General features: G+C 42.6%; 1 protein-coding gene across 1 annotated transcript in view; it reads left to right on the top strand.

Moving 5' to 3' along the window:
* rev3l (REV3 like, DNA directed polymerase zeta catalytic subunit) overlaps positions 1-20,566 on the top strand; it is a 91,424-nt gene extending 70,858 nt beyond the window's left edge. The window contains exons 18-32 of the mRNA XM_080452292.1: positions 627-738; positions 1,096-1,211; positions 2,449-2,567; positions 2,870-2,988; positions 3,410-3,551; positions 4,383-4,627; positions 5,419-5,527; positions 6,075-6,281; positions 6,729-6,838; positions 7,568-7,682; positions 10,315-10,452; positions 11,369-11,559; positions 14,523-14,769; positions 16,688-16,903; positions 19,227-20,566. Of these exons, the coding sequence (XP_080308418.1) occupies positions 627-738; positions 1,096-1,211; positions 2,449-2,567; positions 2,870-2,988; positions 3,410-3,551; positions 4,383-4,627; positions 5,419-5,527; positions 6,075-6,281; positions 6,729-6,838; positions 7,568-7,682; positions 10,315-10,452; positions 11,369-11,559; positions 14,523-14,769; positions 16,688-16,903; positions 19,227-19,367 (2,327 nt within the window). The 3' untranslated portion in view covers positions 19,368-20,566. The remainder of the gene's footprint in view (positions 1-626; positions 739-1,095; positions 1,212-2,448; positions 2,568-2,869; positions 2,989-3,409; positions 3,552-4,382; positions 4,628-5,418; positions 5,528-6,074; positions 6,282-6,728; positions 6,839-7,567; positions 7,683-10,314; positions 10,453-11,368; positions 11,560-14,522; positions 14,770-16,687; positions 16,904-19,226) is intronic.
* The last annotated feature ends 4,213 nt before the right edge of the window (positions 20,567-24,779 follow it).

The following is a 24,779-nucleotide window of genomic DNA, read 5'->3' on the forward strand; positions in this document are numbered from 1 at the left end:
CAGTACACTCTTTATAGAACAGTGATAGAAGGACACTAGCAGCTCCACAGTTTTCCTAAGTGACTACAAAAATGTTCCGCACATCCTTTTCAGTGCTGGTCGTCCGGTGACGAAGACCAAACTTGTTGTTGAAGCGTTATCTTTTGCACAGTAAATGTGGTGGAGCAGCAAGCTGTTGTGCTGACTTTTTTTAGCCACTCTTGAGCCTTTTTTTGCCAGAGCAATGGAGTTGATTGTCCACGTGAGGTCCACTGCCTTTCCTTTGATGTTTAGAAGAAGTGGAGAGGTCTTCAATTGTGTTTTCAAATTTCCAGCCCTTATAAAGATATATAAGTCTTTAACATACTGTTAGAGTCTCAAAATGTGTTTTCTTAAGGCACTCAATCCCTAATTTGGAATCCACAAGGTCAAACAGACTTGTTTATTTCACTGGTGAAATTGGTCTTATATCTTATTGTAACCGGCATTAATATTGTCTTAAAAATGTCTAATGTCTATAACTTGCTCAAACAAGCATCACCCTGTGTTTTATTGTTCATGGTGTGTTTAATTATACCACATTGAAGGCTAAAATGGAATTTCCACAAAGCTTCTAATCCACTCCACTCTGTTCTACCTCATACCAGGTCACCGAGCAACAGCGCCCCTGCTGGTGAGGTCGGGCGTCTCAGGGCTGCAGGTGACCTACGTGGAAGATGAGCAGAAGCTGTTTCAGGAAGTAGTCGCTGTCTTTAGGAGGTGAGTGTGGCGTTCAGGGATCATCTCCACTCTTTAGTGTCTTTATTGACATAAAACCAGGGCTTGGAGTAGCTTTTGTTACTTCCTGGTGGATTGAGGGGAGCTCTGCTGCCATACATTCACTTTAACCCATTAAGACCTGAGGCCGATTCTACAAATCAGTTTTTAAAACAGTTTTCTGAAAAACTCATGTTGCTATATCAGTGGTTCTCAAATGTTTCCACGTCAAGGACCCCCAATGTTTTGTGCACCCTTTGAGTTAGATTAGCACTCGGGATTTGACAGTGTGGAGACAGATCCATGATTTTGTAGCCTCTTCATTTGATTGGTGGTGGCGGCGTGTCCTTGTCCTGTCAGGTTCGACCCAGACATCCTGGTTGGCTACGAGGTCCAGATGCGCTCGTGGGGATACCTGCTACAGCGGGCCTCAGCCCTGAAAGTGGACCTGTGCCAGCAGCTGTCACGGATTCCAGGTAGGACGAGCGCTACGGCAACCCAGCCTGGGGTGTTCGCCGGCACTGCTAAAAACGAATACAACATCAAGGTTTTAGCAAGTGATTTAGTTTTCAGTGATCCTAATATAAAGGTGCTGGAAAGTTTTGTGAAATAAAATGTTGGAGTTGTTTTTGGAAGCGTCTGAGCATGATATTGTTTTGTCCGATTTTTTTTGTGGTGGCAGACCCGCTGTCACATTTGATTATCGAGTGATAATTTAGGAAACAGTCGTCGTGTCCATCAATACACATTAAGAATAAAAACATCAGCTCCATACCAGAAAAAATATGTAACTTTGAAATGATAAATATGTAGGAACCCTGCGTCTTGCATTCAGACTTACTGTATGAACTTTCTTCAAGATCAATCTGTTTCGCTCTCTCTTTTGTTCTCGCTCTCTCTCTCTCCTTCCCTGGCTATCTAATAAGTATCGCCTTCTCTTTGGTTCTTTTCCCTCTCTGGCTGTCTTAATAAGTATGAGGATTAGATCAAATCAAATCAAACGGCTTGCTTTTACTTTGCGCAGTCTGCAATAACAGAGCTCCCGCTGCCCATTTAAGCCTGGCTGATGGAGGAATATTAAGTTCCTTGCTTGCTAAAAGGAGGCCTTGACACGTCTGGGCAAATCCACAAATAGATGCGAGTGGTTCTTGAGCACAGGGCTTCACATGTCTCATCAGCAGAACTGAGCTAAAGTAATTACTGTTGGCTTATTGAATCTGGTAATGCGAACTGTAGTACGAAAGCTGTCATATCACAGTGTCTGTCTGTCTGTCTGTCTGTCTGTCTGTGAGAGAGAGACATGGAACAAGTGTGTCCATATATGGTTTTCTATCAAAACCTCAAATACCCCTTCTTCCACATCGGCTGTGTTTCAAGGGACAGTACTATTTTGTATAATTTGTGTCAATGTATACCAGTTGGGTGGGCAAGCATAACGTTATTGATTATTGACTGGACACAGACTTCAGTGTAATAATAATAAAAATTACTGTAATCCTTGAAAAGGGGGGGGGGGACAAAAGTCCTAATCCTATTCTCCGCGATGGAGATACAAGGTATCTGCCTGATAACGACTGTGTGCATTATGGGGGTCTGCTCACATGGGAGAAATGAATATGTGTGTGCTTGTGTGTGATGTGACCTGAATGCAGCGATGATCAGATGCCTCTAGCATAGTCTTGGCCGTTAATGGTCTGGTCTGGCTGTCCTCAGGCGACTCCAAAGAGAACCGCTTCACTGCAGACAGAGACGATTACGGCGCCGACACCATGACCGAGATCCACCTCATCGGACGCGTCGTCCTCAACCTGTGGAGGGTGATGAAGACGGAGGTGAGAGGCCCTGACTTCTTCTTCCTCTCTCTCTCTCCCCCTCCTTCTGCACATTCACTCTCAGACTTTAGACCTGTAGGGCGGCAGTTCTCAAATTGACACTTACTATAAAGGACTGTAACTGGAAGTGCAAATGGAACCAAATGGACCCTAACGGGTCCATTTGGTTCCATTTGCACTCTCTCAGAGGTATGGGGAGTCCGTGGCCTAATACATAACTAAACTTGCGGGTCCTTGATATGAAACAGTTAGAGAACCAGTGTTTTCAGCCAAGTCATTGTGTCCTTTCTCCCCCCCTGTAGGTGACCCTGACCAGCTACACCTTTGAGAATGTGGCCTTCCATGTGCTCCACCAGCGGTTTCCACTGTACAGCCCCCGTACCCTGTCGGACTGGTTCGACCACAAGACTGACCTCTACAGGTCTGTGCCGTCTATTTGAACATTAGACACAGATGCTGTTGTCTTTTTCTTTTTAGAGGTATTTTCTAGAGCCTGACGGATATACCGGTCTGGCTGATATATCAGTCATTATTAGACTATTTTTTAACGACATCAGTATCAGCAAGTATGCAGCCGATGTGTTCCAATTTTAACCACTTTTAACCTTTCAACCTATTTTGGGCATGCCACTATAGGGCTTAATTAGTTATATAAAATAAAATTCAGCTTCTGTGTGTGTGTATTGTATATTTATTTACAATACGTGTTGCAGTATAGAATAACTATGAACACCTCCAATTAGGTCTTGGCTAATATGTGTGTGTGTGTGTGTGTGTGTGTGTGTGTGTGTGTGTGTGTGTGTGTGTGTGTGTGTGTGTGTGCGTGTGCGTGCGTGCACCAGGTGGAAGATGGTTGACCACTATGTGAGCCGGTTGTGCGGCACCATGCAGTTGCTGCAGCAGCAGGACATTGTTGGGCGGACCAGCGAGCTGGCCCGGGTGTTTGGCATCCAGTTCTACCACGTACTGACGCGAGGATCACAGGTACAACTATCACCGCTTTCAACACCTTATTTAAGAGAGAGATGGGTCTGTCTGTCATTACATGAATTTCAGTTTCAGCTGGACTTGGACGTGAATAGAAAGAGAGTTGACCCGGCACCTCTTCGGGCGAAAGTAGCTAATCCACAAGCTCACAATGCAACGTGACAAATTGTGAGCTTGTAGATTGTAGATCTGTTATTTTGACTGAATGTTCGCCTACTATAACATGACCAGAATAGGGACGTAGGGTTCATGTGGTTGAAGGTCTCTGTAAGTGTTTTTGTTTTGCGCTTTCATTATTCTTCTTTCTTTTGAGTCATCCCCAAACCGTTGTTACAGTAATTCTAGACTGTGCACTTTATGTAAGGTCCTTTGACTTTGACCGTTGACACATTCCTACTTTATCAGAGCCAGAATTAACTACATTGTCACATCACAGGTTTACAGGTGTAAAGAAGTGGGTGAAATTTGTTTGTGTGCAAGTTTTCAGGAAGAGAAAAAGAAAAGAAGAGGGTGGGGGGACTGGGAGAGCAAGGAGAAAAATAAATCAAACTGTAACGAGAAACATGCCAAGAAAGAATAGGCAAAAATCAACATATACTGTACACATAGCATAATCCAGTTGGTACTGTATATACATGAGGTTAGACATAAGTTGCTTTACGTTGGGCACAATCAATCCTCGGTAGAGGAAATGCGTAAGTGATATCCACAAATTGCAGATAGACTTATGGAACCTACATTATTTAAAAGTTCAGTACACGTTTATGTCCACAGTACACATCCTGATGTTTCCATCCTGAGATGTGATGTGTCCTCCTCTCCTTACAGTATCGTGTAGAATCCATGATGCTGCGCTTGGCCAAGCCCATGAACTACATCCCAGTGTCGCCCAGTGCCCAGCAGCGCGCCCAGCAGAGGGCGCCGCAGTGTGTGCCGCTCATCATGGAGCCAGAGTCCCGCTTCTACAGCAACTCTGTGGTGGTGCTGGACTTCCAGTCGTTGTACCCCTCCATCGTCATCGCCTACAACTACTGCTACTCCACCTGCCTGGGCCACGTCGACAGCCTGGGAACGTAAGGCCACACACTTTGTGCACCCTCACCGACTTTACAATTTAGGCATTTAGCTGACGCTCTTATGCAGAGCGACTTACAGTGATTTAGCAGATGCTCTTCTGCAGAGCGTTGAAACTATAGGATACCAGGTAAACAATGAACAATCTAACGTCATCTAACATTGTGGTCAAGAAAAACAAGTAAACATGAGAACAAATGACCACGGTATATCTGCTTGTTTGTCATATCTGTACTACACAAGTGTAGTACACTGCTTCTCAACATCTGGGGTCCACTATGGGGTCCAAATGGACCCATACAGGTCTATAACTCTGAGATGGTTCAAAATGGAACCTTTCTTTTTCATCATTAGGACCCCAATTTGTTGTTCATTTATCTCTGTAAGCATACAAATGGAACCAAATGGATCCATAAGGGTCCATTTGGTTCCATTTGTACGCTCTAAGAGTAACTGAGCCGCAAGGGTCCATTTGGACCCCCTGGTGGTCCCTGGACCTGTTGTTGAGAACCAGTGGTGTAGTTGATGTGGATTGATACACAGGTACATGACATGTAGATGTGGATACATACACACAAACATACAATTAAAGTTCGGCAATTGTTTTCTACAAAAACATATCACTTACACCCCCTTGAAATATATTTTGCATGTTCCTCCATTTCCTCTATTCATTTACTATGCTAATCTGTCTGAACCAGTTAACACCTCACCTACCTGTCTTCACAGTTAGATCAAGATGTAACAAAACGACGGTCTCCGTCTTAACTGTGTGAACATGCATTTCTAGGCCTGATGAGTTCAAGTTCGGCTGCACGTCGCTGCGGGTCCCCCCCGACATCCTCTACCAGCTCCGCAACGACATCACCGTCTCCCCCAATGGCGTCGCCTTCGTCAAGGTACGACGCATCCACGTGACGACACATGCTCCATCTGTATTATTATGAGTTATTATAAGTTTCAGTGCTAGCTTATTTGAACTCATGTCATCTTCACTAGGGGATGGAACGATAATAGTTATTATCGTTTATCGTGATAAAAAAACACTCACAATAATCGTATCGTGGAGATTTTAATTTATCGTGAAATTGCCCTCCGTCATTCACTAGGAATTAGCTTTTGTTGATCTGCAAATTCAGTACCACTTAAACCCTCTATACCTGATCAAAGGGGCCTGTAAAGAGCACATTTGGTACGCTCTTATTTCACTCCACACAAATCGATTCGCCAAAAATAGAAGATCTACAAGCTCGTAGATCGGCTATTTTTGGCGCCCATTCCCCGCAGAATAGGGATGCTGGGTGTTCAAGTCGTTAACAAAAGCGCCATTTTAAGTTTTAAGCATATTTTGATTATCGCGATAATATCGTTAATTGCAATAATTTTTGCCACAATAATCGTGACATGTAATGTTCATAATCGTGCCGTGATCCCTACACCTCACAGTCCGCGGTGCGTAAGGGAGTCCTGCCCAACATGCTGGAGGAGATCCTGAACACGCGCATCATGGTGAAGCAGTCCATGAAGACCCACAAGGAGGACAAGGCCCTGATGAGACTGCTGCACGCCAGGCAGCTCGGCCTCAAGCTCATCGCCAACGTCACCTTCGGTTACGCGGCCGCCAGCTACTCGGGACGCATGCCCAGCGTGGAGGTGAGTTACTGTGAAGGTGCCCGTTACCTCAGAGTCAGACGCATTGTTTATACTTTGTCACACGACCCATTCAGCCAAGTGTCACTCGACAGAAATTATGCTTTGTCATTTTTGTTGAACATGTCAAAAGTGTAAAAGTATACTATCTAAAACTTCCATGTATCTCTGTATGTATGTCCGTCTGTCCTATATCTCAAGATCCGTTCATTTGATCACCTTCACACGCGGGTGTATTGCTGACTACGTGCAGTGTGAAGTAGTCAGTTTACCTACATCATCCCATTCCTGCTCTGAACGGGCACGGCACTAGCGCAGTATAACAACAAAGCTTAAATAAGCCTTTTGTTTTGTTTTACAAGAGGAAACAAAGATAGAAGGTGGAGTTGCACAGTGCTTGGACATGTCATTAGCAGGAACATTGCAATGTCGGTGTGATGGTTTGTTCAGGTTGGAGACAGCATCGTCCACAAGGCCAGGGAGACTCTGGAGAGGGCCATCAAGATGGTCAACGACACTAAGAAGTGGGGAGCCCGTGTTGTGTATGGAGACACAGACAGGTCAGTGGCACCGAGGCTTTCTGTTTGGATTCCATCTTTGGAAAGTAATTTCTCACTCACAGAATGAATTTGACCATCTCAACTTGAACTACTTCATAATAGACAGACGTTTGGCGAAAATTCTGTTAAAATAGCAGATCTGCAAGCTCACACCGCATTGTGAGCTTGTACATCGGCTATTTTTGTGTGTAGAGGGAAAAAAGTACGGGGCCAAATATCGATCCCCTGGGGCAACAAAGTACATAGGGTTTAAGTGGTTAACGTTAACACCATGAAAATTAATTGATAAATGTGCTGAAGTGGACGGGGAGAGCATTCAAGAGAAAAGCTTACTTGACTGTGAAAAATAAAAACAATCAATCAACAAATCAATGGGTCCACAAAATCCATCTCCTTTCTCTGTCTATGGAGCGGTCTGTAGACCGATACCTCAAGACATCAAAGGTGTTTTCTCTGGCTTTAGATGAGTTTGTGCCAGATTCCATTCCAAAATGGACTCTCCTATTGTACAGCACAGGAATATCATGTAGAAATGATACATTTTAGGACACGACAGGGGAATTGTGGAAACACACAAATGTAAGCATGCAATGATCAATTCAGATTCACAACAGCGTTAAGTCAAACAGCTTCACTTGCTTCCATCTGTTTGCTTTGTTCTAATCGCTGTGTGTGTGTGTGTGTGTCGGTGTGTGTCGGTGTGTTTATGGGCATTCGTGTCGCCTGCAGCTTGTTTGTATTGCTGAAGGGAGCCACCAAAGAGCAGGCCTTCAAGATCGGCAACGAGATAGCCGAAGCGGTGACCGCCACCAACCCTAAACCAGTCAAGCTGAAGTTTGAGAAGGTTGGTGTTTAGTCACAGCTCTAGGCCGCACAAAGACTGTCTGTGGATGGATTGCATCCATTCTTTTAGCACACACACACACACACACACAGTATGAGATCATGGACACTCTGTGCACGCGTGCGTGCCTCTCTGTGTATTCTTCATGTCAGTGCACATACTGTACAGTATAAATCTTCTCTACACTCTGCTCATACAGATGTGCATTAATTACCAACTGTGATGGCCACATGTGATGGCCACACCAGCTGACACACAAAGTTGGTAAAACATGGTGGACACTTGTCTTTTTTGGTTTATTAATTTAGTTTATATTTATTTTCAGCAAACTACAAACTACATGCATAAAGGACTACACACAACCGGTTAAAGGACATACTGTTTATTGCAAGTTTGATGATAAAGTTACTGACTGGAGGGTACGTCCATTAAGTTCTTGAAGTTTAGATTGCTGGCCATGGAAAGGCCTAGCTGCTTCACAGGTGCTTATAAGGAGCTGATTAGTAATTGGACTGCACCATGTCCCCTGTGCATAAGGGGAGGGGCAGGGATTTATTATAAGTTTGAATGTATTACTACACGTATGAAAATGTATTGGCATTTCAGTTGTATGTAATTTCTTTATTTAATATGAGTTAGTGCTGTAGTGGATTATGTTGTAGCTATTTGTAGTCTGTGTAAATGTTATTCTTTGTCTTCCCCTTTGTGTCAAGAGTGGTCTGATCACCCTCTATATATGTTTCCCTCATGTCTCATTTGGTTAGTTCAGTCTTGATGTCAAGTTCAGTCCTGTGTATTGGTTTCATTTGTTTTGGGCCAGCATGAATGTCCTGTCTTATATTTATTGGAAAAAGAAAAGATAAAAAAGACCTTTTAAAGTAAACTACACACTTGTCCTGGTGTCTCTCTTGCCGACCAACTCTGGTCCCTTACATATGGTGGCAGTGGTGGGATCATCCGGTAGAGAGCACAGGATATTTTTTGGAAATGTTTTTTTCATCGCCAACCCCCACTGATGAACAATGGATTGTGGCAGAGGGAGAGGACCCTGTGGAACACAGGCGGATCCAGAGGAGCAAGCATGGCACAGCCCATGGAGCCACTGGACAATGTGCTGAGGGTGAAACCAGCAGAGAACCAACACTGGTGGACCTGGCTGGCACTCTTCATACCCACATGGATGAGAAGGAGTCCTGGACTGCTCGTCTCAGGGAAGAGTCGATGGAGGTGGCCAACCTGTGGATTCTCACACCACACTGGTAGTGTGTTGTGAGGGGGGTTGTTGGTGTGCAGCTGCTGACCTGGTAAATGGCTTGTGTCGCCCTTGCATGATGGACGTGATGGACATGATGGACGTGATGGACGTGAGGGACATGATGGACGTGATGGACGTGAGGGACGTGAAACGACGTGAAGCGAGAAGCGTGAAATGTGAAGCGAGAAACGTGAAGTGAGAAGCGTGAAGTGTGAGGGGATCCAGACTGACCATAAAGCCCTCCAGTGGATGCAGCAGATGACAGACACCAATGGCCGCCGCATCACAAAGTGGTACTGGCCAGGCCAGTGAGGCCGCCCTTCCGTTTTGAGGTTCAGCACATCCCTGGTGGACTCAAGGTGACCTCCGACAACCTCTCACTGTTCCAGTGAGTTCCGAAGGGGGGGAGTGTGTGATGGCCACATGTGATGGCCACACCAGCTGACACACAAAGTTGGTAAAACATGGTGGACACTTGTCTTTTTTGGTTTATTAATTTAGTTTATATTTATTTTCAGCAAACTACAAACTACATGCATAAAGGACTACACACAACCGGTTAAAGGACATACTGTTTATTGCAAGTTTGATGATAAAGTTACTGACTGGAGGGTACGTCCATTAAGTTCTTGAAGTTTAGATTGCTGGCCATGGAAAGGCCTAGCTGCTTCACAGGTGCTTATAAGGAGCTGATTAGTAATTGGACTGCACCATGTCCCCTGTGCATAAGGGGAGGGGCAGGGATTTATTATAAGTTTGAATGTATTACTACACGTATGAAAATGTATTGGCATTTCAGTTGTATGTAATTTCTTTATTTAATATGAGTTAGTGCTGTAGTGGATTATGTTGTAGCTATTTGTAGTCTGTGTAAATGTTATTCTTTGTCTTCCCCTTTGTGTCAAGAGTGGTCTGATCACCCTCTATATATGTTTCCCTCATGTCTCATTTGGTTAGTTCAGTCTTGATGTCAAGTTCAGTCCTGTGTATTGGTTTCATTTGTTTTGGGCCAGCATGAATGTCCTGTCTTATATTTATTGGAAAAAGAAAAGATAAAAAAGACCTTTTAAAGTAAACTACACACTTGTCCTGGTGTCTCTCTTGCCGACCAACTCTGGTCCCTTACACCAACCTATTAGTCTAACTACCCACGGCATGTGTTTGTAGTCATGGATATACCTAATACATTACTGCAGACAATTTATTTGCCTGCATTATTATTTACATATATATTGTACTGTTTGTGGGGGGGATTGTACAGATTCACATAGCAATCTGTTACCCATTTACTCTTATGTGTTATTTATATTATGTATATGTATACGTACTTCTGTTTATGTACTGTGTGTGTGTGTGTGTGCATGTGTGCACATCCAGGTGTACCTGCCGTGCGTGTTGCAGACAAAGAAGCGCTACGTGGGCTACATGTACGAGAGTCTGGATCAGAAGGAGCCGGCGTTCGACGCCAAGGGGATCGAAACAGTCCGCCGCGACGGCTGCCCTGCTGTTTCCAAGGTAACCAGCAAGCATGTCAACCCTCTATCCCCTGTCATCATCCATTAATGAATACACTCACTCATTCATTCACCCTTTGTATACCCTGTCCATCTTAGAGCCCGACTGATGCCAAATGTTTGGGTTCAATAACGATCCCAATTTTGGCGAGCCCTAGACCGCTGATTACCGATGTTTTGACTGATATTGTGCCAAAACATTTTGAAGATTTTGCAATCAATTTGAAAAACTTGACATTAGATGTGATTTAAGTTTCTATTTGAGAACGTTTAACTTATAAGCAAACAAATAAATAAGCCGATCCACAAGCTCTTATGTGTCCTGATTTTAAAATCAGGACTCATCAGCCGCATAATTGCAGATGCTGATGTCACCCACAAAAAAAGTCTAATAATATATTCGATATATACATTTGGTCGATATACCAGCCAAATGTCGCTCGGGCTCGCATCCTTCGACTTATCCCATTAAGGCCAGAGGCCGATTCTACAAATGCCTTCTAAATCAGTCATTTTGAATCGTAATTCAAAATGATTCAACATTCAAAAATAGCAGATGTACAAGCTTGCTGTGAGCTTGTATATCTGGTATTTTTGAACATTTTTGAAACAGTGGCACGAAGTGACGCGCTGTGAGCTTGTATATCTGGTATTTTTGAACATTTTTTAAACAGTGGCATGAAGTGACTCGCTGTGAGCTTGTATGTCTGGTATTTTTGGACATTTTTGAAACCGTGGCACAAAGTGACGCGCTGTGAGCTTGTACATCCTCCTACACGCCTTTTTTGAACAGCCAACGCTAAAATATAAAACTGATGCTTTCCCGTTTTTTGGAGGGGTTATTCCTAATATATCCCTCTAACTTCTCTTGCATCTAACCGTCCATCTTGTTGTGTTGTGTCCTCCCTGTTTCCCAGGTTCTGGAGCGTTCCATCAAGCTTCTGTTTGAGACTCGGGACATCAGCCAGGTGAAGCAGTACGTCCAGCGTCAGTGTGTGAAGGTGCTGGAAGGCAGAGCCAGCATGCAGGACCTGACCTTCGCCAAGGAGTACCGGGGCAGTGGCTCATACAAGCCTGGAGCCTGTATCCCCGCGCTGGAGCTCACCAGGTACTATTACTACCGCCACTAATAAAACCCACTGCATTTAGTGTCTCTGTCTGAAACCGTTACTTCTCAGGATCCAATGGAGTCCAGTGTAGTCATTATTCAGTCACAAGCTCTTTTTAATACTTTTAATCTTCTACATTTTTCAAAAATATCAAAGCGCTGTGACTGTGAGCTTGCTATGTTTTTTTTTTATATTTCGGCTATTATTTTTGCACGACACTGTCATGACAAGGTATGAAATAAGGCATTGATTTATGAAAGAAAATATGGAAATATAAGGTTTCTACCAGACAGTGACGGTGTATGTGTCTGCAGGCGCACATGTTGGAGACAGAGACCATAAGAGAGACAACCAGGGAGAAAGACATTGGCTCTCAGCTACAGTATAGAGTTACTGTACACATTTACAGTACACAATGTGAATCCAATTACGCCGTCTCTCCACAATGCCCATTGTCTGCAACTGCATGCACCAGCACTGGCCTGCATCTGCTGAACCTGACTCTGTTGCCTAGCAACCCAGCCCCTTAATGGGTGGAAAAATCTGATTTGAGAGACCTGGTTAAGATGGAAATATACTCCTTCATCAGGCATGCCGCCGCTCATCACTGCCATTTCCTCCCCTCCGCAAAACACACCTACTGTAGTACCTACTGTACATGGTTCACAGTCTCAAGTCCTGGTGTTGCTGCTGTTAATTACACTAGACCATACCCGGTGAAGTGCGCAGGCAAAAGTAGTTACAAACGTGGGGTTATTGCACGTCCTACTGTGCATATATACATATACATATATGCATATACACACACACACACACACACACACACACACACACACACACACACACACACACACACACACACACACACACACACACACACACACACACATACATATATATTCTGTCATGCATTGTACTTATATTAGAATGAATTGATTACTACAGCAAAAATAATTATACAACACTGTTATTACAACTTGTACAACTATTATTTCAACTTAACAACAACAATATAATTATGTGCATGCAGATATGCACGTAAAGGGTGCACATTCAACAGTGGAGAATGTATGGGCGTCCTTAACAAAGAAACGCTCTCCACCATTCGTTGCGATACGGGGCGACCGTGTTTAGGGGCGAGACAATTAGGCGCAGATTGCTCACCCCAGACCGTTCGGTGCGAGCCTGGGCGACCGTGTTTAGGGGCGAGATTGTGGAACGGTCGTATCGTTAGCTTGTACAGATTTTCGGAGAGTCGACATGGTGTAATGGCTAGATGAGATTAACTTTTGTGTCTCTGGTGGAGAGATTTACGTAAAACGCGACGTGCTACCACCTTTGCACGAAAAGATTGCATTGCATTGCATTTCATGCACACACTCTCTCTCTCTCTCTCACTCACTCACTCTCACACACAGCTCTCTCTCTCCCCCTCTCTTTCTCTCTCTCCCCCCTCTCTCTCTCTCCAGCCATCATAAGCACGGTGAGATTGTCTGATTGAGACTATGTTTGACATAAAAATGCGAATAAACAGCTGAGATTGTAAATTGGGCGAAGCACGTTCAACACACACACACACGCGCGACCCGTTGCGAGCGCTCACACACACACACACACACACACACACACACACACACACACACACACACACACACAGTACTGCGGCCCGTGGCCCGTCGCGAACACACACACGGCGTCGCGCAAACACAAATAATGTACATTGTGACATGTCACACGTGCCTCCCCAACGTGCATGCGCACGTGCGTGTCCACGCATACACGGGCGCGGACCCAAGTTGTGGTGCGATCATCTCACACACACCACCACGGAGCCACGATGTAGAATGAAATGTGACTCCCTGGCATAGGCATGTTAGTCGCCCGCCCCCTCCCGCCTCCCGCCCCGGCCCAGAGTGGGCGGAGTCTATGGTGTGACAGACTTTGGTGTTGCCATGTTCGCCTATTGTAAGCGGTTTAGGGGCAATATTGGTGGAAGTGTGTTTTTGGCGTTGGTTGTGAAAGTGCAGGTGGGTGTGGGGACGCGTTGTGAGCTTGTAGAGCGGCTGTTTTCCAAGAGGCAATGTATATGTGTGACGGTGCTTCGTTTGGCCTTCTTTTCATAGACCTTGTTGCTTGTAGGGCTCGCTTCGTTTGGCCTTGTTTTCATAGACCTTGCTGCTTGTTTGTCTCGCGAAACCTGGCAACCCTGCGCAGCGTGATCTCCCATTGTTTGACACATAAACGGTAATAATAAGCTGAGATTTGATGTAATCGAAAAACGGGCTTCACAGTTCCATGCACATGGTAATGGTCAATGGCTGTTGGTCTCAGAGGTTACTAGAATTATAGGAGGATGTTACAGTATGGTAGATTTTTCATTTGTTGGATATATATATTAACATATCTGTTTCTTTCATAAGAACCAGGCTTCCACCGTAATTACAGTATTATGTGTATTATCTGCGATATGACTTCAAATCAATATCACGATTATTTCAAACTTTTGCCTCGATTACAATGAACGATTATCAAAATAAATGAATAGTGAAAATAGCCGATCTACAAGCTCACAACTTGAGAGCTTTGATTTGTTGATATATAAGAAATATATATATATATACGGTATTTAAAAAACCTTGTTTCTCGATTATGCGGTTATAAGTCGGTTATTGGTTGTAAATATTGTTTTTGATATATTTTCTGTTATTTGCCCAGCCCTAATGTGGAGTAAAACAATAATGTTTTTAGACGATAGAACTGCATTATAATGTCTGAATTGCCAATCCTGGTTATTTGTGGTAGATTTTGGCCTCCTTGATCATTGTGATTGTAGAATTTTTGGAGAGCAGAGTATTATTTATTTGTATTTTGTTAAACCAGCACGTTCATTTTGTTTGCATAGTTTTTGCAGTCATAGTTGACATGTCTCTTTTTGTGCGTCTCCCTTCGTTCTCGTCCACAGGCGCACGATGTCACATGACCGGCGGCTGGAGCCGCGGGTGGGCGAGCGAGTGCCCTACGTCATCGTGTACGGCGTGCCGGGCGTGCCGCTCATCCAGCTGGTGCGGCGCCCCCTGGAGGTGCTCCAGGACCCCAGTCTCCGCCTCAACGCCACCTACTACGTCAGCAAGCAGATCCTGCCTCCGCTGGCTCGCATGTTCCAGCTCATTGGCGTCGACGTGTTCAGCTGGTATCAGGAGCTGCCCCGGGTGAGAGGAGGCCTCTACCTACACACAGGCTGAGATTGCTGTGCATGAAACAAAACACAGCCGCCCCCATTATTGTCAATGAACCTACCCCACACTGGCGGCGTTAGACACGCGTCAGTGCACACTGACATCCCGCCTGGCGGTGCGATACGCTGCTGTTCTATTTCCAGGGTGTTTTTTTCACAATTATTCGAAAATAGCCAATCTACAAGCTGACAACGCGTCGCGATGCGACGCATTGTCAGCGTGTTGATCTGCTATCTTCAAATAGCTGAATTAGAAAATGGGGTTAAAGTGGTTCAACTGATTTTGATACTATATTAAGTATACTATGGTCAGATGGGTGAGCCGCAAACACTTTTGAGATTTTCAAGTGGGCCCCGATCCAGAAAAGGTTGAGAACCACTGGTATAGTTAATCGTAATCTTTAATCTTAGTTTGTAATCTTTTATAAATATTTAACTAATGTAAAGCAATAACAAGGGCTAATATTAACCAATGAAAAACATGAACAAGAGCTAATAGTAATTAGCTAATAAGTATTAACAAGTGCTTGTGAATAATCGCTACAATGGATCCATTGGAATACAGGTTTTTGGTTTTGGATATCCAGCCAACAGTGAGAAAATGTTTTGGTATGTATTGATGATTATAAAATAAAAACATTTTGTGAAAATAACAAAATAGCCCATTTACCTGTATAAGCTCATAACCTTGTTGTAGAGGGAAAAAGGACAGGGTCATGCATTAAACCCCTGGGGGACCCCGATCATCATGATAAGGTTTAAGACAAGTGGTTAAGATTTTAAAGAACAACACAAAAAAAAGAAATTACCGGTATACGAAACAAAAATATTTACTTTTAGAACTAATTAAATTGCAGTCGTCCTTGTTATAAAAAAAAACAAAAAGGAGAAGGTAAGAGAGAGATGTTGGGGATTGAATGGTCATTTAAGGACGATAGATCTGCTCGCTGTCAAAGTGAGCAAGATAAACGATGTTAGCCAACAGTCTAAAATAACCTTAAAGTCACCAAGACGAGGACAATTGCATATTTTCTTTGTCATGGCCGTTTAGTAACGAGAGAACAAAAGAGAAAGAAAATATTCCCAGCTTCATGCTGGGAATCAGAGGAGACTCCTGAAACTGCAGTGGTGATGTGGGTGGTCTTTGTGTAAAGGTTGAACGCAGGCTCTTTCAGTGGTGCGCACACGCCATCTGGTGGGAAGAGTGAGAAACTGCAAGACATAAGGAACTGTACTGTAGGGTTGGAATCATTTCATCTTGGAACTTACACTTTGCCCCGTGGGCAGTGGCTCCATAAATCCTGTCCTGGCACTCAGAATGATGTCTTCCCAGGTCTTAAATTACCGAACGCAAATGGGATAGAAAAAGTCTTCCAGATTATTACTAGCTATCTGCTTAAAATGAACTTCACGTCATGGACTAAAGATTCAAGCCCAATTTATGCTGGGTGTTGCGCACCTAAAATAGCGGTTCTACAAACAACATTGTGAGCTTGTAGATCTGCTATTCCCTATTAAGTGTAAATCATGCTCAAGTCTGTTAGTTGATCATCAATTTACTCAGTGCTGTTAAAGGGATACTTCACTTTCACATAAAATAAACATTAAAAAAATATATTAAAAATAAATGAAAAAAGTAATGGAAAAATCATGGCCCCCTCACGCATTAGAGTGTCCTACTAATGTGTGAGGGGGCCTTTATTTTGCCATAACTTCTTTCATTTTTTTTAAATATTTATTTTTAATGTTTTTTTTATGTGAAAGTGAAGTATCCCTTTAAGATTTACCTTCTACAGTTTTCCGTAATGCATTTCATCCATGAGCAAAACATTAACCACTGGGAGAAAAAAAGACGTCTAATGGTCCCAAATTGCTTCCTGTTTTCTCACCAGACCCAGAAGGCTTCCTGCTCGACCGCGTCGGGAGGCGACGAAGGCGGAAGGAAGGGAACCATTTCCCAGTACTTCACCACGCTGCACTGCCCTGTGTGCGACCAGCTTACCCAGCTGGGGGTGTGCGCCCAGTGCCGCGCAGAGCCGCAGCGCGTGGCCATCACCCTGCACCAGGACATGCGCCAGTGGGAGAGCCAGCAAGACCAGCTGCTAAAGGTTAGAGGTCGTGGACTGAGGAGAATGACGGGGTCACACTTAAAGGAAGATATTCACCCATTTTCAATCTAGAGCCCATTGTTCTGATGTGAGGCGATCAATAATATAGAGGGGGGAGGGGGGATACCGGACGCTATACTCTACAGGAGGTGATATCGTACACTATACTCTACAGTGTAGAGTACGGAATCGGAATGCATACCCGATGGCACGAAATGACACCGTCTATCATCGTTTGGCGAAGATAACATTTTGCGAAGCAATGCAAGGCTAAATGCACACTATATTATTGATCTCCTCACATTAGAACAATGGGTTTTAGGTTGACAATTGGCTCGGTTTTCCTTTAACACAAAAGGTGGGATGAGTCACTTGGTTATTTAACCATATTTTTGGGGTGTTAATGTCTTTATCGGATGGTATAATTAACAGTGACAGGAAACGGGGAGAGACACACAGCAAAGGCCGCTGGGCTTGGGAATCGAACCCTCGACTTGCTGTAGGCCGCATTATGTATGCGCCTTAACCACTAGGCCATCGGCGCACCTGGGTTAGTTAGCCTTTGACAGGTTATTTTCCTGTGTTGGAAACCTGGAATGTGGACACGGAATGAGTTTTGTGGGATGTCGGGGCAGTTGACTATTTGATCACAATGTTCTGGGCTCGTGTCCCACTCAGGACGCGTCCTTCCCTTTCCTTACCCCATATTTCCTGTCCTTCCTGTTTCCCCTCATTCTACTATCTAATAAAAACATTAAAAGCACTTTAAAGATTTTTAATGCCTCTGCCTGCTCTCACTCTCCATTGCCGAATGCCGATCTATGGAATTGGAGTTGTATCTTCTTAAAGGAGTAGTTCACTAAAAAAAGGTCTTATTTTCCATCAATTACACACCCCATGAAGCCTTGAATTCATTCATTATTTTGTTTTTGTCGCATTCCAGAGCCAATAATTTGATTCAGTACGAGACTCTTTGAGTCCGCCGGTCATCAAATTATTGGCTTAGGAATGCGACAAAAACTAAAAAAGTGTCTATGAATTCAAGGTTTTATGGGGTGTGTAATTGATAGAAAATAAGTAATTTTTTGGCTGAACTACTCCTTTGAGCCCTATATAGGCACAAGCTCACAGCGTAAGATGCACCATGTTGTGAGCTTATAGATCATCTATTTTCTCTATTTATTTATTTTTAATGTGAGAGGTTGCCCAACATTATTGCTGCTGTTTGCCTGTCTGTCTGTCCTCATCTTGACCTTGGAGTCATTCAGCATCTCCTGCTATCTTTGAGCGTTTTAATTCTCTTCAGTAAACTCAGTAGATGGGAAATGAGCCGTTCCACAGTATGATGATGAGATATAAAGGGTAATGTTAGACCTGAGGTGCCCTGCCTCCAGGACCACACTTGCCTAGTATTAACCCATTCAATCCCGGAAAGCATCTCTTGTCATTTTAGATTTAAGCTATATATATATGATTGTGTGTCACTCATGATTAAAACAAATAGCAGATATACAAGCTCAGAGCGTGTCACTTCGTGCCAGGCTATGAGCTTGTTGATCTGCTATTTTTTTTAAATCTTGAAAATGTGTGCACATCTTTGAATATATAAAAAAAATGTAAAGCAAACATTTTTAACTCAAATCTTTACTTCTGGAGGTCCCTGGAACTACATATTTTGAGATGGGGGGGGGGGGGGGTCTGCAGCCAAATGCATATCATTTTGGTGGTCCTTGACATGAAAAGGTTTGAGCAGCACTGATATAGCAACATACGTTTTTTTTCACAAAACTGTTAGGATTTAGAAGACATTTGTAGAATCGGCCTCGAGTCTTAATGGGTTAAACTCCTACCAGAACCATCTCCAGTGTGTTTCCCTGACCCACTCTGCTCCATCTCAACTTCCCTACTTGTCCCTGTGGAGTAAAAAATACAATGGACAAGGGGGACTGTCTGTCCAACCTGCTTTAAAAAGGAGATGTTTTGTTTAATTACTGCTGCCTTCTCGTTTCGAGGCAAGACGTTTTGCCCTCTGTAGCTCTTGTTTAACCACTTTCAACCTGGCTTCGCTATTTTGGGCATGTCATCATAGGCAAATGTTTTCAAGACCTTTCACAATTTGTCAGAAATGGCGAAAATGGCAGATACAAAGGCTTGTAAAAGCAATTTTCACCATGTGACATCGTACAACAAAGTATAAAATAGGGCTTAAATGTTTCTCATGCTAGGATTTGGGGTTTTATCACACTGAATCACATTGCCCAACCTTGATTGTATGATTGTGCAACAGAATTCACATGAAACTGAACAGTGTTTGTATTTCCAGATATGTCGGAACTGTAGTGGCAGTGCCGAGCGCCAGGTGCCCTGCGTCTCACTGGACTGTCCCGTGCTCTACAAGCTGTCCCGGGTCAACCGGCAGCTGTCCAAGGCCCCCTACCTCCGTCAACTCCTGGAGCAGTTCTGAACACCTCTCACGCCCATCCTAGCTCCAAGAGCCCTCGGCCCAACCCAAGCCAACAACTTTTTTTTTTTTGGTGCTAAATGCTGTCTCCTCCACCTCCAGTGTTTGCGTGATCCTTTGGGTTTGTTCATTCATTACAACGGTGCTTTGATTAAACCCTGTTGGGTTTTTCATTTTAGTGTTGTAAATGTTATTTGTTATACAAGTATTTTTCGGCGGTGTGTGCAGCAGACTGTCTGGTTTTGGCCTCCCATGCGGAGCCGAAGGTATTTTTTTCCCCCGTCTGCTCCCTCTTGAGGGTTTATGTTTGGAGTGAAGCTGATGTCTATGGACATTGTATTTGGACACTGGCCTTCCCCACACTGCATCAGAGCATTAAGTGCAGTGCTATCAACAAGGACTCTTGTCTCCTTTTTGTATGCGCTGTAGGAGTTTGTACTGTAAATACCAAGACTGATCATGAATAAGTCAAAAATAATCTGGACACAATTTCTTAAGTATCCCTCGTACAACTGTCAAGTCAAGACGGACTACATTGAACCACTGATTAACTTTTTTTTCTTCCTTTTTATAAAACAACTGCAATCCCATGTAAATAGTTTGTGTACAGAGCCTGTCTGGAATCACTGTGCATTAGTCAGTTTAAAAAAGAAGAAAAAAGAAAGGTAAAGTTCCAGCCATGAATGTGGTAAAAATCAGTCCTATTTATGCATCAATTTTCAGTTGAGTTTTGTTGGTTTTAAACTTTGATTGTATCGATGTCCAGTTTGACAGAAATAACACTTTATACTCTGAGAACTCATCTGAAGTGAAAGGTGGGAACTGGAGGATTCATTTCAGTTGTCTTTTTTACATCTGGGACTGTTGCAATACTGTATGTTGATAATTTATGTCACAAAGAGTATATTATTCCCCCTGTGCGTTTGGTTTTGTATACATTTTAGGAAACCCCTTGAAAACAAGATGATTCATCTAAAGGGGTTAATCATGATAAAGGTACATTTCTAATGCTTTCTCCATGGCAAACAGTATCCAACATCAAAACACAAAAGTTCTGTTCTGTATTTCACTTATGATGGTACGCAGGTTCTGTGTATTTGTATAAATGTAAAAAAATAATTGAAAGTGGGTTTTTTTGTTTGTTTTTAATGGAAGGTGCTGTGGGTGGAGGTTTGAGATTGATATAATAAAAAGTCACTGTATTGAAATGTTCTCGATTACATTTTCAAAAGATAACTTGCAATAATAAGTTTGCTTTTATATTACTGCAAGCCACAGCTATTTTTACATAATTCCTACTGGTGTCATCCTGGTGTCATCCATCAAAAAAAGCTGTTATCAGACGGTCTGAGGTTGGCAGGTATGCTAGCTAGAGTGAGGTTCCATAATAAAGAACATAAAGTAAAGCAGGCTAAAATGATTATGTCAACCATAGAGTTAAAAAAATAAGGATGTCAACCGGGGCAGGGACATTAGCTGGTATTATTATTATTATTATATAAATGCATTTGACTACAAAAGGCAAAAAGTCACGTGACTATCAAGTATTTTGGTCTCATGTTGTTGCCGTGACACCTGCTGGCTGAAAAAAAGTCAATGCAGGGCTTCACTGACAACATAAATAGCATATTTTTATTGTGTATATACATTCTGTAGATAAATTACTGATAGCATTCTTTCTATGTTTTGTTGGTGGGGAAATGTAAGGTTTGTGCGTGATGAATCTAAAACTTGCCTTACATTTATAGGAAGGGGGGAAACAATAATTGACAATTATGAATTCCACTTAATAAACATACAATATCGCTGGTGTTCACCGTTCACTTAGGCTACGGGGTTGGGAAAAGCCATCTAAAACTTAAAATGCAATCAAAAATCCATAATTGAAGTTGCACAAAGACGTGTCTTTTCAACAGACGTCTCTACCCACTGGGCACACCATACATATGACGTGTGTCCACCACGTCGTTTCAACGTATTTTTTGCAAAACAGCTGCTGACTGAGGTCTGACTCGGACGTCGTATGGACGGCGTATGGGCCGTGTTGTATTGTGTGTGCCCAGTGGGCAAAGAGATATGTGTTGAAAAGACACGTCTTTTACAACGTCGATATGGAGTAAAAGTATTGGAAATTGGAAATACTCAAGTAAAGTACAAATACCTCAATTGTACTTAAGTACAGTACTAGTAAATGTACTTATAGTTACTTTGCACCACTGGTTAACTTACATTGGTTCCTTTCTCACTAAAAACTACACTCTAGCTCGAACATACACTTTAACAGCTGTTAATAATGATGAATGATGACATACGGTCTCGACAGATAAATACGTTCCGATTGACAGATTATTCAAAAACAAACCAGCCTGACCATAGATATAGAAACCTCTATATGTCTATGAGCCTGACATCAACACGGTCCCACATAAAACACGTCATCATTGTGCGACCCCATCAGAAACGCGTCATCAACGGAGGGACACGCCCCCTTTGGATTACCGTATTAATTTTTTTTTTTTTTATCATGGATCAGTGGTGGAAAAAGTACTCAAATGTTTTACTTAAGTAAAAGTATCAATACTGCAATGTAGAAATACTCTGTTACAAGTAAAAGTCCGGAATTCAAAATGTACTTCACTTGAGTCAAAGTACAAAAGTATTGGCATCAAAATATACTTTAAGTGCCAAAAGTAAAAGTACTAAAATGTTTGAAAATAGCCTATGTATAAAATAGGGCTAAAGGGGTTAATGTATGTTTTATAAATAATAATTGATATCTGCAAAGTAACTAGTTCCTAAAGTTTTCAAATAATTGTAGTGCAGTAAAAGTACAATATTTTCCTCTGAAATGTAGTGGAGTAGAAAAAAAGTATTGGAAATTGGAAATAATCAAGTAAAGTACAAATACCTCAAAAATGGTACAGTACTTAAGTAAATGTACTTAGTTACTTTCCACTGACAGTGGTGGAAAAAGTACTCAAATGCATTACTTAAGTAAAAGTATCAATACTGCAACGTAGTACTCAGTTACAAGTAAAAGTCAGAAATAAAACATTTACTTGAGTAAAAGTACAAAAGTATTGGCATCAAAATGTACTTTAAGTACCAAAAGTAGAAAGTACTCATGCAGAATGTCCCATTTCACAAGTTTTCAAAAATGTATACAAATCTTTGGAAAACAGCAGATCTACAAGCTCTCAATGCTTGTAGATCAGCTATTATTATTATTTTATTTTTTTACATTTTCTCCTCTAAACGTATATGTGTCACATAATGACCAGAAAGAGTCTTTTCTTTTCTTATTCGAAATCAAAACAAAAATAATAGCGTTGAAAGTTTGAAATGAGTTGTTATTGACAGCTGACCAATCAGCGAGAAGCGAGAGCTCGCATGGAACGCCCATAGGTGGAATGCCGGTACAAACGCGTTAAGCACAACGTTCTACGTCAGATGTGTCTGAGACTTTGAAAGAACCAGTCGCATTTAACCAGAGCGTAACAGTTGCTTTAACACTAACGGACGGAACCAGTGACCACCAACCAGAAGAACATCTACGGATTGTTTTATCTACTTTTGTCTACTTTTTTCTTGCAGCAGTGCTAATTTGTTGCTTTTCAACCAGCTTTTTCCTACAACTGGTGAGTTTGATGTAGTTTCATAATGCTCGGCGTTATCACGACGCCTTGTGAGCTTGTAGATCTGCTATTTTAACAGCCGTTGCCGTCATGTTAACCAACGCGACGCCAGATGCATCGCGACGCGTTGTGAGCTTGTAGATCTGCTATTTTAACAGCCGTTGCCGCCATGTTAACCAACGCGACGCCAGATGCATCGCGAGGCGTTGTGAGCTTGTAGATCTGCTATTTTAACAGCCGTTGCCGCCATGTTAACCAACGCGACGCCAGATGCATCGTGAGGCGTTGTGAGCTTGTAGATCTGCTTTTTTAACAGCCGTTGCCATCACGTTAACTAACTAAACTAAATAACGTCGGTTACCGGTAACCGAAGTTTACCGTTTACCGTTTATGGCCGTTGCTGTCGTCGTTATGATCGTTGTCAAAATAGCAGCTAGCTTGTTTCTAGCTGTGTAACGTCTGTCTCTTATGTATGTTGTGTTGTTGTTTTTCAAAACGCTCTTGGGTTTAAGGTGTAAATGTCATTGTAAATGGTTGTACTGTTGAAATGAGTTTCATGCATTCAAAACGTCTCATTGTAGCTTGTTTACATTGTAAATCAAAGGGATTGGCGCTGTCGTTCAAAAGACGTCAAGCTAACAACCTGAATGGATTTGTGGAGGGGGCTTGTAGCTCTGGTCCATAGCGTGAGAACAGTGGGTTTCAACCTTTTTCATGTCAAGGACCCCCAAATTGACACTAGCCCCCTAACCACCCTAGGACCCCCCCATTTCAAAATATATGCCAAGTACGGTACCCTCATAAGAAGATAAGATTGTTACGGCTCTAGCAGTGATTTTCAACCATTTTAATTTCAAGGACCCCCAGTTTGACATGCATTAGGGCTACGGACCCCCATTTAATAACATTTCTATCTCTGGGACCCCAATTTGTACTGTAAAATCAATGTTAATTTAACCCTGAGTACAAATGGAACCAAATGGACCCTAACGGGTCCATTTGGTTCCATTTGTACACTCTCAGAGTTGCAGACCCATAAGGGTCCATTTGGTTCCTAACTATCTATCAGTTAGCTGGGGACCACCTGGGTCATGGAATCCCTTCAAGGTCCCTGGACCACTGGTTGAGAACCACTGCGTTAGAAGGTTAAGGAGAACTCCTTCTAACGCTATGGACTGGATCAGAGCTAGGGCCGTTGTTATCTTGTAGATCTGTTCTACTTTGGCAAACGATAACCATACTGTGTGGTCCATGTAAGAAGCCTGCATGGGATTGATTGATTGAATATACTTTATTAACGGTTCATAAGGATGCTAAGAGGATAAACCCAAGAAAGCCAATGGATTGTTTCCATTGGGATCCTGTGTACAGTGGTGTAAAGTACTCTTACTCAAGTACTGTACTTAAGTATAGTTTTGAGGTATTTTTTGGGCGGTGAAACCGCCCCTATAAGTGAGGTTTGGAAATTTGTACATTTTCCTGCGCTGTGATCTGGGCCCAGGAAATTTGTACAATTATCCTGCTCTGTGATTGGCCAATCACAGTCTATTCAGGACTGTGATTGGCCAGTGTCACATGACACATGTGCATAGCCCTATATAAGAAACCATAACTTGAAAAAAACCAAAAGTCTACTCATTATGAATGGCATTTCACAATTGTTGGGGATTTGGCTCCAATATGTCAAAAATAGCAGATCTACAAGCTCACAATCACAATGTGTCTCATTGCAAGCTTGTAGATTTGTATTTTTGAAATAATGTATGTTTTGTAATGATCT

The sequence above is a fragment of the Gymnoscopelus braueri genome (assembly GCF_963280865.1).
Source record: "Gymnoscopelus braueri genome assembly, chromosome: 16".
NCBI lineage: Eukaryota > Metazoa > Chordata > Actinopteri > Myctophiformes > Myctophidae > Gymnoscopelus > Gymnoscopelus braueri.